Source organism: Colobus angolensis, unplaced genomic scaffold, assembly GCF_000951035.1.
Source record: "Colobus angolensis palliatus isolate OR3802 unplaced genomic scaffold, Cang.pa_1.0 Scaffold400, whole genome shotgun sequence".
NCBI lineage: Eukaryota > Metazoa > Chordata > Mammalia > Primates > Cercopithecidae > Colobus > Colobus angolensis.
The window spans coordinates 696,501-714,941 of NW_012117378.1; the positions used below are offsets into that span (position 1 = coordinate 696,501).

Sequence of the window (18,441 nt, forward strand, 5' to 3'; positions counted from 1 at the left end):
TGGGATTACAAGCACCCGCCACCATGCCCAGCTAATTTTTGTATTTTTAGTAGAGACGGGGTTTTGCCATGTTGGTCAAGCTGGTTTCGAACTCCTGACCTCAGGTGATCTGCCCACCTCGGCCTCTCACATACGTACAATAAAGATCAAACTAGGACTGAAAATTAAAGCACTGGTATTTTGGATTTATGAAATTTTTTATCCACAGCAATGAAAACATAAAAAATAAACATATATTCAAAAATGCAACATCATTATCAATAGAAATAAAAAAATATTAACAGGGAGGGAAGTGTAAAATCTATTTTAGAATATATTTCACCCAAAATGCTAAACATAAGTAGTTCTGATGTTTAAAACAATAAACTTCATTGGTTGTAAACTTCACTTACATGTTGTTTTGTTACCTAGTTATGCCGAATAGTGCTTTGCTACTGAATTATTTGCTTACCAGTCTTCTGGTTTGACGGCAGAAGGATCAGGAATTTTTGCTCTTTCATCCCATTCTTCAGGTTTTTCATCACTGGGATCTTCAATTTCTTTGGGAGGGTTGATAGGAGGAACCACATCCTCTAGGAGGCTTCCTTTATTTACAACTGTTTGATCAACTAACACCTCAAATGTATCATCTGGATTCATCACTAAGGACAAATTTAAATATAGTTATCATTTTGATGTACACTTTAAAAATAATCTTCTAAATAATGTAACTACCCTTAACTCCATGGGTAAAGCTTTTTTCCCAACCAGAAATAGAGGAATAACCAATGTAGTAAACCAAAATATTCTAAAATCACCAGATATATTTCCTAAATAAAGATAAAATTTTGTTTTAAACTGCATTTTTTACAACAAAATGCTCCATTACTTCTCAAATAAAAAATAATACCAAATAGCTCTGCTCTGGGACTCATAACGAGTCAGCTTCACTCTTTTATAGTTACAAGATACAAGCTAATCTTTTAATTTTAATTAAAATTTAATTTTTTTGATACAATCTTAAAGTGTTGTAAGTATAACACAAACAATTCATTTATTCTGTTCTAGTTATATTTTCTCATTATTTCTACAGTTTACTTGGTGTTCCCCAAAATGCCGTTTTATTTTTCAATTATTTCATAAAGATGTTTATTATATCACATCTGATATTGAAGATGAAATGGGCATTGCCCTAGCAGACAAAATGAATGTTTCTACAACTGCAGCATTTAGGGAAAAAGACTGAAATACTTTAATAGTGGGTGGAGTTGAGACGTGAGAAAGGAAGCCGATAGGGCCATTTCAAAATGTCCTATTAGGTTCCAATATGCTCTGATTCTGATAGTGGCCCACCAGAGCTCTACAGACATTATACTTGAGAATGGGAGAAACAACTCCTTATAATGTCCCTCACCCCCATAGCTATGCAAATTCCTATTAAGTATATTAATATATGGCTGCTCAATGCTTTTCCTTTCAAAGTACATGCCACAACCAACACGAGGTAGAACATAACAATAATCACAACTACCTACAGAATAAAGTCTAAACTTTTTAGTCTGGCATTAAGGGCTTCTTTCTTTTTATTTTCTAGTTTTCTGTTCTTACAGCACCACTGTCACAACGTCTAAAACGTCCTTTCACCCTACTGTCTTCCACATTCTATCTGTACTTCAAGATGAGCTCAAATATAATCTTTCCTAGCTTTGTTCCAATATTACTAAGCTGGAAGTAATATTGCTTGTGAACTCTTAGCTGTGCCTTATCTCTCTTTCTTATATGGCACTTTATTTTCTACCTATGCTGTCATTATACATGTCCTATTTTCTGAAAAAGATAAGCTCCTTCAGGATGGGGTGCATGTCTGTTTTCTCGTAAAGGACTTGCCATGAATATATCAATAGTCAGCAAATATTTTTGAATACGTGAATGAATTGAAAGGGTATACCAAGGGTATAAAGATGAGTCTTCCTGTCTGTAAAGAACTTTTTAAGGTCTACATCTGGAGGTTTGGCATGTTTCTCTTCAAAAACTCCAGTTTTGGGATGTTTATGTCTGAAGATAAAATGAAGTTTATAATCTTCTCCGCATTTATCTGGTCCAAACATAATGATATAGGATGTTCTATCATAAAAGTTTTCCTTCAAAGAGAGATGAGTGTTGGCATTAGTCCAGAATCACAGAGTATTTAATGAATTTCTGTATTCTATCCAATGGGTAGAGTTTACAAAAATATATTAAATGATAATTCACCAAAGAGCTAGCTATTTAATACAAGTGACAATAAAAGTCGTGGAAAAATGACAATTTTTACTTCAATATAGATTTTTTAAAGTACATACTACTTCCTGAAGATGTAGGAAAGAAGCTGAAAATACTCTAGCAACATCATAATATGCTTCAATTCTCTATGTAATTCTATATTACTAATATTTTATTGAGAGAATTGGGCATTAGAGGAAAGCATATTTATGGCCTTAAGACTAAAATTGTTACCCATTACTATTATTTAGGAAGATATCAGAAAATGACCCTCTGAGCACAAGATGAAGAGAGATTTATTCAGACATAAAAACAGACAGGGGGCCATGCATTTCTCTTTATTTGGCATGGCACAGTGGTTAACAGCAGGGGGTATGGAGTCAGATACTGGGGTTCAAATCCTATCACTGCCACTTAAACTAGCTGTATGTCACCATGAGTCAATTTTTTAAAGCTCTCTGTACCTCCATTTCATCACCTCTGAAATATGGAGATGATAGTAATACCTACCTTATAAGAGTTCTCTGAGAATTAAGTGAATTAATCAGATAAAGTGCTTATAGAAATACTCGGCATTCGATTTTTTTGTCATCCTACCTTGAAGTGTTCATCTAAAACAAGAGCTTCAACATATACTACAGTGGTCTCTCCTTCACTTGATCCTAATAATAATGAGTAGTACATGAAAAAGTCTTCCATCCACATTTCATAGCTTATGTACAGCCATGTGTTCTGAAAAACATACCCCTGATGTCTCATCTATCGTATTTCTGTTACATGCAGAAAGTCTGAAACAGCCATTTACAGGAGAAGGCTGTAAGAAATATCCCCAACCTTCCAATGTTCCTAATACAGCTTCTTAGAAGTATAAAGCTACTTCATCATGAAAAGTTTTTAAAATTAGTTACTTTCTATGGGTTACTAACCTCTTTTAATTTGGTTCTTTGGCCATTTTGTTTCACTGCTTTACTTTGTTATACTTCTCTAAACAAACAAGAGTCTTATTCTGTAAAGAAAATAACTCTAAGCTATATTTCAAAAGAATTTATAAGTACCACGAAGTTTTTGTCCTACAGACATGGTAAGCTTTTTCATGTCTTTAAAGATTATAAAATTGATGCCTTCAAGTAACACAGCTTTATATAAAAATTGAAGGCAAATTGTAAGAGCTATGTAAATTCACGTTGAAAAAAGATATCTACAGTTCTTTTCAATTTCAGTTGAAGATAAAAATGTTCACTTTTATCAATTGTTCCTTAAAAATACTTATTAACTTTAATAAGGTTTTCTTAAATATTAAAATATCATACCAGAATCAAATCATCAGTGTCTGCTAGGAGTTTAATGTATGCACCTCCACAATCAACACCATCTTGAAAATTTACTTCATATCTGAATAAAGGGAAAAAGAACCGTACTACTGATAAATAAAAATTACTAATTGCTCTTTAAAATCTAATGTTATTATTCTCAATTCATGTAAGTATAAATTTTTTTACATTATCAGAAAGCTCATATAAAGCATATCTACAATCTACAGGAACTAAGCAAAAACAGTTTTCTACTACTGTATTACAAGACGCATCATTAAAATATTAAAAATAGAATGATTACAATCAACTGCAGACAAACCAATCAATTTGTTTAAATTTTTTTTCCATCAAAACTGATAAATTAACAATAAGATACTGTGACTAAAACTACAACAGGAGATTTCAAATTCTGACAAGGTAGGCACTATACTTATACTTTATAAACTAAAAAAACAAAGGCCATAAGAACCACAGCTACAGCAAGATTTCTAAGAAATTGCTAATGATCTTAGATACCTAGAGTTCACTACACCTTACCATGTTAAATAGGTTGTACATTTAATTAAATAGCTCCAGCAAAGAGATTCATAATCTCAATCAATAAGCTGGCTTTCAGACCTAAATAGCCAGGAGATATGGGAAATTTTCACTGTTTAGTATAACAGCTAAAAGAATGAACAGGAGAGTCTCTTATGAATTTACAACACAGTGTAATTCTCAGAAAAGTTTTGTTTTGGTAATTTTTAAACGGAAATAGCCTTGCTACAGCAATGAGGCATAGACTTACTGAAGAGATTTTTTTTTTTTGGTTAAATTAATGAATTATATGTGACAGAAATCAATGAGGAAATGGTTGTCAAACAGTAAAAACAAAAAAGGTTATGATTTCATTAAATGAATGAAAACTAGAGAAACAACCAGAAATAATGATCATTTTAACAAAGGACTATAGTTGTAAATGTTTCTGAAGAAATTTAGTGACAAGAAGGTAAAACATGATAGCATACAAAATTTTAACAGTTTGAACTCAATTGGTGTACATATTTTGTATTAAAAAACAGAAAAGGTAAAACATGATAGCATACAAAATTTTAACAGTTTGAACTCAATTGGTGTACATATTTTGTATTAAAAAACAGAGGAAACAAAATTTTAAGTACCTCTGATTTGAAAGGGGTGATTTTCCCCTATACTTTGTACCATGCTTTATTTCTTAAGCTATCTACAATAGTGGCTACAAGCGTGTACTTTAAAGACAAAATGACCTGAGAGTTATTCTTGATTCTGCCATTTACTCTAGTGACTTCTTGGGTAAGGGCAAGTCATTTAAGCTCTAAGTCTCTATGTCTCTATTTGCTCATCTATATAATATGCAGACATGGCCCATACTTACACCTTAAAGGACTGTTATGATGATTAAAGGATATTATGCCCCATGAGGGGCAAATACATGCTCAAAATGCTTCTATGATAATCAGAAGGAAGGTATTCTTTTGTTCTTTTTCATTTTTTAAATAGAAGACAGTTTGTTTTCCTCAAAGTCTTATCTTTATTTTAAGCAATAGCTGACAAAATTTTGTTTTTCATGGAATTTAAATATTTGAAGACTATAAGTAGAAGACATGGTGCATGATATGATTTAAAGGTCAATGTTTTCAGGAAAAAAATTAAAAAGATTTTGCTTTATAATAGGTTATCTGAGGACTGAACGTTCTGTAAAAAGGTAAGAACTGGAAAAAACGTTTTGTACAGTGGCTCCATACGTGTGAACATAGTTTCATTGCTCCATTATGCCTAGATTCAATCACTTTGTCCATTTCTTACACTGCAAACTTTCAGAGTTTTCAAAAATTAACTTTTACCTAGTATAAATGATTCACAATGGATTAGAGGATCAACAAAATGTTTATCATACAGCTTGACTGCTGCTAAACTTCCAGTCATAGGAAAACCAAGGACATATGCAGAGTATATGGTAATCTTAATTTCTTTAGAGTATCATTTCTCAAATTGTTCCATGAAATAGCAATTATTGTTAGGTGGGAGAATAAACTTACATGATCAAACATGTTTGGGAAACACAGTAGAAATGCTGAAAACAGGTTTTCATGTGCAGAACTTCTCAGTCTTTAATAAGCTAACATACTTCCTTTTTTAAATTTAAATTTTATTTATTTATTTATTTATTTGAGACAGTGTTGCTCTGTTGCCCATTTGCTCAGGCTGGAGTGTAGTGGCGTGATCTCGGCTCACGGCAAGCCCTGCCTCCTGGGTTCAAGCCATTCTCCTGCCTCAGCCTCCCGAGTAGCTGGGACTACAGGCGCCCACCACTATGCCCGGCTAATTTTTTGTATTTTTAGTAGAGATGGGGTTTCACCATGTTAGACAGGATGGTCTTGATCTCCTGACCTCGTGATCCACCTACACTGGCCTCCCAAAGTGCTGGGATTACAGGTGTGAACCACCATGCCAGGCCTTTACTTCGTATTTTTTTAAGTTAGGTTATTCTTCATCTTATTCATATACACTAACATGTATACAATTTGGGAAAAGCAGCTTTATAGTAAAGTTATGTTGTAAATCAGCATTTATAGCATTTAATATAAATGTCTTCATTTTACTTACCCCATTTCATTTTATCAATATTAAGAGGAGACAAACATTCACTCGCCTTTGTTTTTAAACACGAAAGAGTGCTATTCAATTCTTGGTCCTCCTTTTTTTTTCTTTTTTTCTTTTTTTTGAGGCAAGATCTCATTCTGTCACCCAGGCTGCAATGCATTGGTGTGACCTTGGCTCACTGCAGCCTCGACTTCCTGGGCTTAGGTGATCCTCCCACCTCAGCCTCCAGAGTAGTGGGACTACAGTTGGGCACCACCATGCCTGGCTAATTTTTTAAATTTTTTGTAGAGCTGGGGTTTTGCCATGTTGCCCAGGTTGGTCTTAAACTCCTGGGCTCAAGCTATCTGCCCACCTAGGCCTCCCAAAGTGCTGGGATTATACACATGAGGCACCGTGCCAGGCATAATGGGGAGGTGGAGAGGTTGAAGGAAAGGATTATCTATAAGAATGTGACCTTTAAAAGGAGTCCATGGTTGAAAGACACTGGTATTCATAAACATTTATTTTCGAAATAAACTTTCTGCCTTTGAATCTTATCACTGGTTTAATAGCAATATTTATGATTCTATTCTGAATATATTGTTTAATATTTTGATAAGAAGTAATTTTAAGAGTAAAACAAAAATGGTGATTTTTACTATGCATTACATAGTTTATGGCAGCAGAACTGTATATATTACAGTATATATCACATAATTTTTAAATTTTTTCAAGAGAGCCAAACTATTTACTCCTCATTTAGTCAATACAAGACTCAGACCAAAGGAAATACACTGCTTAATAGCCCACATACAATTCCTTGAAATAAATACAAATATTAGTTCTAGGCCATAAGAATGGTTGATCTTTGTATAATTTTATCATTTACCTGCTTTTCATTAAAGACACAGGTATGTTTGTGTGTATATGCACATTTGTGTATTTAACTAAGTGAAACGGAAAAGGAAGATCTAGATTTTTACATCCATTTTCAAAATACAAGCTATATTCAGAAGCCAAAGCTAATACAAAATTCAGAAAAAGTATTCTAAAATATAGCAACACTTACTGAACTATCAAGGGTTTATCAGCAAAAATGAAGGGTTTTGCTAATACAGCAGATATTGCATGATGCTTTGCTCTAGATTTTAATACCAGTCCTCTGTCACCAGGTACCTGGTTTTCTTTCAACTCTTCAATTTCCCATCTTCCTAAAAAAAAAAAAACAAAGCAAATTAAACTAAAACAGAAAACATTGACCTAAGAATTATTTATCAGCAGTTGTGAACAATAATTTTTTCTAGGAAGGCTGACTTGGGAAAAATAAATATTTTAAATCAGGAACTATCTTCAACTATATATGTATGCCTGCTCATTTATCTTTTTTTTTCTATCAAGGAATTATTTCATTTTCTTAACTAAAATTGTGAAAACTAATAGCAAACACTATAGTGTCTAATTAAGTCACTCTTAAAGCTGAATTAGTTTGGTTTTTCTATGAAAGAGTTTTTAATCAATGAAATGTGGTCTCTCTCAATAGGGTCAACATTGTATTTTTAAAATGACATATTTATAACTGCATATGACACAAAGAGCATCCTTAACACAAAATGAGTAGTCTATTTATTTTGAAATGCACAATACTCATCAGCTACTTTTCTTACTTGCAGCAGTTACTGTAAAGATTTAAAGTTCATTTTGAAAACTGCATGCTTAATTCACACAAACCCTTCTCAGGCTACACTAATCAGTTCTCAGAACTTTTGGCCAGGAAGGCAGCAAAGCACTGCATAAGCACTAAGCTATAACAAGGCAAAACTGAGTTAGGCCTTCTCTGGGTTACAATTTTCCATGTTAAGATCAGGACATTCCTGAAATTAGATTATGGGCCACATACAATGCAAAGCTAGGTGGGCTACCTTTGCCTAAAAGTTATGCGTTAGACTTTACTCCTTTACCGGTTTTAGAATAGAAAATCAACTCATATTAATTTGTGTAAAATCTTATGTTTTGAAAATTATAGGTATTGCCTATTCCAAGAAAATTCAATTCAGCAAAAACTGGCTATTTTCCAGTATTGTGTCAACTCAAAATATTCATTAATGAGCATTTTTGAATTACAAATGCTCTTATATCATTTTGTTTTCTTTCTAAGAAAAATAATGCAAGAACCAGACACAGTCTTATAAATCAAAGAGGGGTAATTTTTGGTCTATAATTGTACATACATTTTTAGACTTTTAAAAATGTGTGTGTTTTTATTAAGTTTCCAAGTTTCTTTTCTTCACCCCCACCCCCAATTTGGTCATATTATTATTTTTTTTAAAAAGATAAATGTACTTGGTTTTCTTTCTCTCACATTGACGGTGAATTGTATCATCACTAATTTGTAGTTTGCCCCTCGCCTGCTATAAAGGTCTTATTTTAAGAAGTAACAACTTTATCTGGAAGTCCTAGCCAGAGCAATCGGGTAAGAGAAAGAAATAAAGGACATATAAATTGGAAATGAGGAAATCAAGCTATCACTGTTTGCTAATGATATGATCGCATACCTAGAAAACCCTAAAGACTCATCCAATAGACTACTAGACTTGATAAATGAATTCAATAAAAGTCTCAGGTTACAAAATCAATGTACACAAATCAGTAGTACTGCTACATAGCAACAACCATCAAACTGAAAATCAAATCAAGAACTCAATAACTTTTACAATAGCTGCAAAAAAAAAAAAAATCCCTAGGAATATTCCTAACAGGGGTGAAAAATCTATATAAGGAGAACTATAAAACACTGCTGAAAAAAAATCATAGATGACACAAACAAATGGAAACACATCCCATGCTCATGGACTGGAAGAATCACTATCATGAAAATGATCATTCTGCCGAAAGCCATCTATAGATTCAATGCATCTATAGATTCATTCCTGTCAAAATACCAACAACATTTTTCACAGAATTAGGAAAAAAATCCAAAAGTTCATAAGGAACCAAAAAAGAGCCTGAAGAGCCAAAGTAATCCTAACGAAAAGAACAAATCTGGAGGTATCATATTACCTGACTTCAAATTATACAAGGACATATTATCAAAACAGCATGGTAATGGTCTCAAGTAGACACACAGACCACTGGAACAGAATAGAGAACCAGAAATAAAGCAAAATACTTACAACTAACTGATCTTTGACCAAACATACAAAAACATAAATTAGGGAAAGGACACCCTATTTAATAAATGGTACTGAGAAAACTGGCAAGCCACATGTGGAAGAATGAAACTGGACCCTTACCTGTCACCCTATACAAAAATCAACTCAAGATGGATTAAAGACTTAAACCTAAGATCTGAAACCATAAAAATTCTAGAACACCAGAAAAACTCTTCTAGACATTGACTTAGGCAAAAAATTCAGGACCAAGAACCTAAAAGCAAATGCAACAAAAACAAAAATAAATAAATGGGACCTAATTAAACTAAAAAACTTCTGCACAGCAAAAGAAATAATCATCAGAGTAAACAGACAACCCACAGAGTAGGAGAAAATATTAATAACCTGTGAATCTGACAAAGGACTAGTATCCAGAATCAAGAGACTCAAACAAATCAGTAAGAAAAAAATTAATCCCATCAAAAAGTAGGCAAATGACATAAATAGACATTTCTCAAAAGAAGATATAGAAATGGCCAATGAACATATTTAGAAAATGCTCAACATCACTAATCATCAAGGAAATGCAAATTAAAACCACAATGAGATACTACATTACCCCTGTAAGAATGGCCATTATTAAAAAGTCAAAAAACAATTGGCATGGATGTGGTGAAAAGGGAACATTTATACACTGCTGGTGCAATGTAAATTAATACAGCCTCCATGGAAAACAGCATGGAGATTTATTAAAAATCTGAAAGCAGATCTACTATTTGTCCAGCAATCCCACTACTGCTTCTACTGCTTTTTCTGTGCATATGAGGTGGTGTCCTTTTTGGACTAGATAAGCATATAGAGACACACACACACACACACACACACACATATGTGTGTGTGTGTGTATGTATATATATGCATAGGGGATTTGCTGGGATGGCGAACACAATGCAAAGAAAGACATGCAGGTATGATCTTTATCTTACACTAAACAGAAACCATGAAAAGGAATCAGACAGCTGGCATCCAACATGCTATCTGTTTTGCTGTTGTGATGTAACTGCTTATCACGGTCTGAGCACAAGGTCACATGTTTGAGTATGAGGTCCTCTGAGAAAGAAGACATTACCACTATCAGTCACTGTGAGAAGAGGCCGATCGTGATTCAGCATATAACAATCAAGGAGGCTGGTTTTTAGATCACAAAGAAGAAAATATTTGGTCATACTCTAGGGTAGTCCTGTTACAGAAGACAATATGACCCCTGCCTATAGGGCATTTCTTTCTAGAGCTAAGACTGAAGATAATCCTATGAGACACCCTATGATAATGGATATAGGCCTGGAGATGAGGATTCCAGAAGTAGCCACATATCTTATAGCTCTCATTAGTTATCCTCTGCTTTTAACTTGCTAGGAGAATCTTACCATAAATTATAATTTGATCTAGGTGTGTCTAGGCTTGAGATGAAACCATAGAGACAACAGTAGCCTGGGAAATACTGCTTCAGGAAATGCAAAAGACTAACCAGCAGTAGAATGAAAATTCAACTGTTCAGTTAGAAAACTAGATTAACTGGCTTAAGAGTGAGATTTTCAGAAATAGCGAAGGGTTTTTCAGAAATATTGAAGAGGGACTAGAAAAAAGACTGAACATTTTATTGTGAGGCAGCATGGGGGACTCCAGTCAACACAATTTAACAAAAATATAATCTCAAAGGTTAGTGAACTCCAGGCCATACCGGTTATATCTAATACTTAAATATTTTACCATCGTATATCGAAATCTCCTCATTCATGTCATCTTTCTTTGCTTTTGATAAGACCCATCTGTAAATAAAGTTGAACATACATATATGTCATTAATAATAAAATCAGCAATTTATAGATATAATGCATACAGAAACACAACAAAAGATCACCCAATACAGTCACTTTTCGTTCAACAATAAATTCATACTTAGATGCTAAATAAGGATGCCTTCACCACATAATCCTGGAGGACTAGAGTTAAACTGAATTTGGAATCTATAATTTACTAACTGCATGATCACAGGTAAGGTACAAGAAGCCTCGGTTTCTTCACTTGTAAAATGGGAATTAAATATGGTAATTATCTATTTTTTTTTAGGACATCTGACACATAATAATCATTTTAATATTAACTTTTGTTTTTTCCATTATTGGAGTAGAACAGTACTCATATTTGTCATCTGAACTTAAGAGTGTTAATATCTGTCCTACAGAATGAATAAATATGATAAATTTCATCTTTACATTCAGCATTAGTATATTTTCTTTGAATAAATAACTATTCAAATTAAACATTCTATCAATTACAAAAATATACTAAGTACTGATTTACACTGTCAATTAAACTACTTCAAATTTTTTTTTAGATCTGTAATAGAGGTAATTTTCACAGGTCAAAACTTAATAACTTCAAAAAAGCTAGTAAGTCAAAACATTCTCTTGAATGAATACTCACCCAGCCAACCTTCCACTATCAAAAGTTTCTGCAAAATATACTTCTCCTATAGGTTGAGGTGTCTTATATTTACTCTAGAAAAGAGATTTTCCAAGTCTAAAGTTATTTTCACAAATATTTCAATTAAATAATCCTCCTAGCGAAGAACATAGTATGCAATGCATATACAGGTAATACAGATATGAGGTGACAAACTCATACCTGTACAAAACTTTGTATCCTAGTAATGATAAGGTACAAGAAAATATAAGAAATACCATGATGACAAAAATACTATACATACAAACAGTGGATACACTGACCCCTTCTAACACAGAAGGAACAAAGGGACTATGACAAGTGACAATATTTATGGATAAAACTCTTTGGGAGCAAAGGAAATAGCATAATGAAAAGCATATAAGATGTAGAGCTTAGTAAGCACATAGGCTTTTAAAATTAACTCTTAAGTTTTACTGTTAGGTACCCTAAAATATAATAATATAATTTTCCAAGATTAGGAACCCAGAGAATGAAAAGATTCTATGGAGATAGCATTGCAAAACAATGATCAACAAAGCATTGTTTCAAGTGCCTTTGAAGTGTTAGCTGTTAGGGTGGCAATAATGATGATGGTGGCAGTGGTATTGCTGGTGATATAGTGGCTCCTTTAATTCTTATAATATTCCTATGGGGGAAATACCATTAGTGCCCACTTTATATATGATGAAACTGGGACAGACAAAGTAACTTGCTTACTGCTGTCCAGTTAGATAATTGTAGGACTTATATATAAAGCCAAAACTGTCTGGCTCCAAAGCTCATACATTTTTACTACATGATACAGAATTTACCAACAAAATAATTTAAAAGAGTAAAGACTGATAAACTATCAAAAGATAATTTAAACTGAGGACCAATAAATAAAAATTTGCCTACAGTAATACGTTAGTCTGGATCCTCTCAGAATCAGCCTGTTGTGATTGTATCTGTATAACTAGTGAGATTTCTTCCATTAGGCTTTAGGGAAAAGGGTGCAGAAACACTTTTTCTATTTTCACTGTCCCTATCCCACCCTGATAGTAAAACACTTCCTGTCTATTTAAGGGAGTAAAATCGGTAATTACACAAAATTCCACATAATTACTGACAGGGTCAAGATTCAGCTACCTAAACTGCCAATCTTCTATGAAGTTTACTGAATTACAACTTTACTGTTCTCTGTATTTTTACAGATTGACAAAATGGGCAACGGTGTCACAAGAGGCTTCCTTCTGATAGGCCACCCCTAAAATCAGTTTATTTTGCCCTTTATTTATACTTCACCCTATGTAGATTACTCATGCTATAAAATTAGCAGCATCAAAAATCATTCTTTCCCACTTCTTATCATATTCTCAAAGTATCACCAAATAAGTCAAGAGTGGTAGTTACCTGTCAATTTCTTTGAAGTATTAATATTAACCTTCAAAGACCCTGTAGTAACTGTATCTAAGTCAGTAATTATTAGTACTTGGAGTACTTACTCTCTGCAGATTATAGAACTAGGCTTAAAAAAATTGTCCTTACAGAGTTTAAATTTAACAGGGGAAACATACTATTCACCTTAGACAGTGAAACAACACATTTGCAAATGAAAAATTCTTAATAAGAGGAAATGAAGTAAAGAAGTCTGTCACAACTACATATTATTCCCTTTGGCCCTTCAAACAGTAGCTGGCACAATACAATTAATGCTTTCTCACCATCAAAAATATTACTGATTATCACAAGGTTAGATACATTTCTCAATGTAAAAGCTCTTATGTATCATCAAGGTATACAAAAATTCCTGCAATTTCTCAGACTCCTGTTAATCACTACTTCAAAATACATGTTTTAACAATGCTGAGACAGAAACATGAGTCAGGTTTACCAAATGCTCACCCCTCACCATCACTTCCTTTTCTAATTCATCCTCCTTCTTGGCATTTTCTTTCCTCAGAGAAATAAAGACAAATACTTTACTTCTTGAAGAATTGCAAATTATATGGCCTTTTATTTGAAAAGATCTAGCAGTGTCAGAAATATGAATAAAAACCTTACTATTAACTTAGTTCTCTGTAATCAGTGACAAACTCCTGTTTTGATAGTAAAAACCTCGCTCATATTTATTTGTTTAAGAAACTGTGCTAGGTGCCATGAACAAATTTCTGAAGTACGCGGGATCTCTAAAAAATAAAGTAATAAGACGCTTAGAAAAAAATCGATGTTTTTCTATCTGTCTTTAAAATGAAGACTACTAGAACTGAAATGAATCATCAGAGGTCTATCACTTCATTGTACTATGTAAAGGAACAATTTATGACTCATTTCTCAATAACCATACCTCTGAGGAAAGTACACCTTCATTAACATCAATTTCTTCTGAATTTTCTTCAGAGTTTTCCATCTCAACATCATCATCCATAAATTCTGCATTAATTGAGATGAACAGAAGACCCAAGCATAGCCAAAAGGCTTGGAAACGCATACTGATTATCTGTGAAATTAAAAGTAATTAGTGAAAATAAAACAAAGTTGTGAAAATAAGTGTTAAGTATATGTAGAAATAAATAATTTCTCCATAATAGCTCCTTTATTCTAGGATGGCTTTTAAAACAAATCACTGGCAAAATTATTTAAATTATGCTTTGGGCAAGTGAAAATACCAACTTGAAATCTTTTAGGAAACAGATTCTATAGCTGCAGGCCTTTGTCCAAAAACAAAGAGCCAACGGCACAAAATCTAAAGATAAAGATGATAGTAATTATCAAACACAAATAATATGTAGACCTCTTTAAAAGAAATAGTATCATGATTCCTAAATGTTCACTGAAATTGTTTTTATTATAATGTTGCTTATATAAACATAAAATGGAAATTTTATAATTATAAAACCAAAATACTTTTATATATAAATGCTGAAAAAAGATACAAAAAATGTTTTATCACAAATTTAATGTGGTAGTGTGTTACTAAAATCAAATCACAGTCAAAAGATCAAACAAATATAAGGTTTATTGTAATCAGGTAGACTGCTATAGAGAAAGTTCTTTTGCATTTATAATTCCTATAATTTCATGATTATATAATTACTTATATATTTATGGACAAAGATAACACAAAAATGATGGATGCTGTCATTAATTAGGAGACTTTGATCTCTCTAAATCACAAAAGAGGTATAACTGGGATAGGAAGTAAATGTGAAGGGATCAATTTGACACAATGAAATAGGCTTATTTCCTTAATTTCCTAGTTATTGGCACAGAAATTTATATATCTGCAAATTGCTTATTAATTGTGAACTCTAAAAGCTTCATTATTCTAAAAGTCTAAGATCCTTCCATGTTATGTAGTAAAAGGTACTCGGCCGGGCGCGGTGGCTCAAACCTGTAATCCCAGCACTTTGGGAGGCCGAGACGGGCGGATCACAAGGTCAGGAGCTCGAGACCATCCTGGCTAACACGGTGAAACCCCGTCTCTACTAAAAAATACAAAAAAACTAGCCGGGCGAGGTGGCGGGCGCCTTGTAGTCCCAGCTACTTGGGAGGCTGAGGCAGGAGAATGGCGTAAACCCAGGAGGTGGAGCTTGCAGTGAGCTGAGATCCGGCCACTGCACTCCAGCCTGGGTGACAGAGCAAGACTCCGTCTCAAAAAAAAAAAAAAAAGAAAAAGGTACTTTACTTGACTTGCTATTAATCATTTCTGAGCAAAATAAAAATGCATAAACAGTAGCAATAACGAACATTAATATAACTTTAGACCCATATCCTCTCTTTCAAATGAATATACACTTTAGGTTCCAAATAATTAATTTGTTGAAAAAATACATTCTAAGTGCTTTGTTTGAGCTCTGCTGTATTGGGCTGCCAAGGAAGAGTTAAGAGGAAGTCAACCAGGCAGTGCTCTATCTGGAACTCTACTCTTGATTCAACTAGAGCACCCCAATTTCATTTGTATTCTATATTATGGTTTTTCCTGAATTTTCCTTAGAAATAGTTGCCAATGCTTCAGAAAAAAGCTCAGAAAACACTTTATCTTGAAAGTTTGTTTCTTCTTTAAAATTCTATGGTCTTATATTTACATAAAAGAACTAGCTAATTTAATCTTTGCAGCCCAGGACATGAATAGAGTAGGTACTATTCCCAATCGACAAAACAAAAACAGAGATTTTTAAAGAACTGCAATTAGTTACAAGGCTGTAGACAATGCAGTTCTATTGTTTTTATTTGTTCCTTTTTTTAAAAAAAAATTGGAAATACAGACTTCATACTTTGTGTAATGCTGCAGTATCCTATCATTTTTCAATGCTGCACCAGCTGACAATTGAGAATTAGATCATGAAATTCACAGTATTGAAGTCTATCTCAAAATGGTGCCAACATGTTATCAGTTTCAAACAAAACTATGAGGTTTGTCACATGTCATTTCTTAGAGAAAGGTATGCTACTGACAAGTCTGTTCTGAAACTCTGAGAGGCCAGATGCTGGGGTAATACTACAAGAAAATGAAGTAGTTAATTTATGCATTTAAAATTGTTTTAAATCCCATGGTAAAATATATTCTCATTGTTGTACAACTAATTTCCTAAACTTCCTTCGTGCTCTAAAACTAAAACTCTATACACATTTAACAACTCCCCACTACCCCGTCCCTCCAGCCCCTGGAAACCACCTTTCTGATATCTATCTCTATGATTCTGACTACTCTAGGTACTGCATATAAGTGGAATCATACAGTATTGGTCTTTCTGTGACTGGCTTATTTTACTTAGCATAATGCCCTCAAGCTTCATCCATGTTGTAGCATGTATCAAATTTCCTTCCTTTTTAAAGCTGGACAGTATTCTATTGCGTGTATACACCACGTTTTGTTTATACATCCATCTGTCAGTGGACACTTGGGTTCCTTCCACCTGTTAGCTGTTGTGAATAATCCTACAATGAATATGGGTATACAAATTAACTCTTTGAGACCTTGTTTTCAATTATTTTGAGTATATACCCATAAACTGAATTGCTGGGTCATACGATAATTCTATTTTTTTGTTTTTGAATCCTCATACTGTTTTCCATAGTGGCTTTAACATTTTACATTCCCACCAACAAGGCACAAGGGTTCCAATTTCTACACATCCTTGCCGACATTTGTTCAAAATTATGTGTTTTTTTTTTTTGATAGTAGCCATTCTAATAGGTCCTAATATGGGGCATCACATTGTGGTTTGATTTGCATTTCCCTGATGATTAGTGATACTGAGCATCTTTTCATGTGCTTGTTGGCTATTTATACATCTTCAAGGGAAACATGTCTATTCAAGTCCTTTGCCTATTTAAAAAATCAGGTTTTGTTCTTGTTTTGAGTTGTAGGAGTTCTTAGAAATTCTGGATACTGACCCTTTATCAAGTACATGATTAGCAACTATTTTATCCCATTGCATAGGTTTTTCATTCTGTTGTGTTCTTTGATGCACAGAACTTTTAAATTTATTTTACAATTTATTCGAGTTAATTTTTGTCTGTGATTTAAGGTAAGGTTACAACCTCATTCTTTTGCATGCCGATAGCCAGTTTCCCCAATATTATCTCATGAGAAAACTGTTCTTTCTCACAAAATGGTCTTGGCACTTTAGGAAAATATTTGAACATATATATGAGAATTTATTTCTAGGATCTTTATTGTATCCCACTGATATGTATGTCTGTCTTTATGCCAGTCTCACACTGATTTGATTGCTACAGCTTTTTAATAAGTTTTGAAACAGAGATATGAGATTTCCAAACTTTTTCTTTCCCAAGATTGTTCTGGCTAGTTGGGGTCCCTTGAGATTCTAAATGAATTTTACTCTTCCTGCAAAAAGGGCTATTAGGATTATGATAGGGATTGCACTGAATCTGTAGATTACTTTGGGTTGTATTTCCATCTTATTAAGTCTTCTAATCCCAATGAACATAATGTCTTTCCACTGATTAATATTTGTTTCTTAATTTCTTTCAGCATTTCATAGATTTTCATGTACAAGTATTTTACTTCCTTGATTAAATTTGTTCCTAAGTATTTTATTCATTTTGATGTTGTTATAAGTGAAATTGTTTTCTTAATTTCCTTTTCATTGTTAGGATACAGAAGTGCAACTAATTTTTGTGTGCCAATTTTTTAACCCTGCAACTTTAGTGAATTCATTTGTTTGTTTGTTTTTCTGAGACAGAGTCTCGCTCTGTCGCCCAGGCTGGAATGCAGTGGCACCATCATGGCTCACTGCAGCCTTGCACTCCTGGATGCAGGTGATCCTCCACTTCAGCCTCTAGAGTAGCTGGGACTACAGGCAAGCATCATCATGCCCAGCTAATGTTCTATATTTTTATGTAGAGATGGTTTTTGCCATGTTGCGCAGGCTGGTCTTAAACTCCTAGACTCAAATGATCTGCCTACCTTGGCCTCCAAAAGTGCTGGGACTACAGGCATTAGCCACCATGCGTGGCCTTCATTTATTATTTCTAACAGATTTTTGTATTGTGTTTGTGATATTTTACATATAAGATCAAGTTATGGGCCGGGCGTGGTGGCTCAAGCCTGTAATCCCAGCACTTTGGGAGGCCGAGACGGGTGGATCATGAGGTCAGGAGATCGAGACCATCCTGGCTAA

General features: G+C 33.6%; 1 protein-coding gene across 2 annotated transcripts in view; it reads right to left on the bottom strand.

Annotated features, from left to right (window-relative positions):
* Positions 1–18,441, bottom strand: part of CLGN (calmegin) — a 34,844-nt gene that overhangs the window by 11,299 nt on the left and 5,104 nt on the right. For both annotated transcript variants that reach the window (XM_011955800.1, XM_011955801.1), the window contains 7 exons: positions 14,139–14,291; positions 11,792–11,865; positions 11,075–11,133; positions 7,225–7,366; positions 3,552–3,633; positions 1,928–2,120; positions 452–641 (listed from right to left, as the gene is read on the bottom strand). In XM_011955800.1, the coding sequence (XP_011811190.1) occupies positions 452–641; positions 1,928–2,120; positions 3,552–3,633; positions 7,225–7,366; positions 11,075–11,133; positions 11,792–11,865; positions 14,139–14,282 (884 nt within the window). In that variant the 5' untranslated portion in view covers positions 14,283–14,291. The remainder of the gene's footprint in view (positions 1–451; positions 642–1,927; positions 2,121–3,551; positions 3,634–7,224; positions 7,367–11,074; positions 11,134–11,791; positions 11,866–14,138; positions 14,292–18,441) is intronic.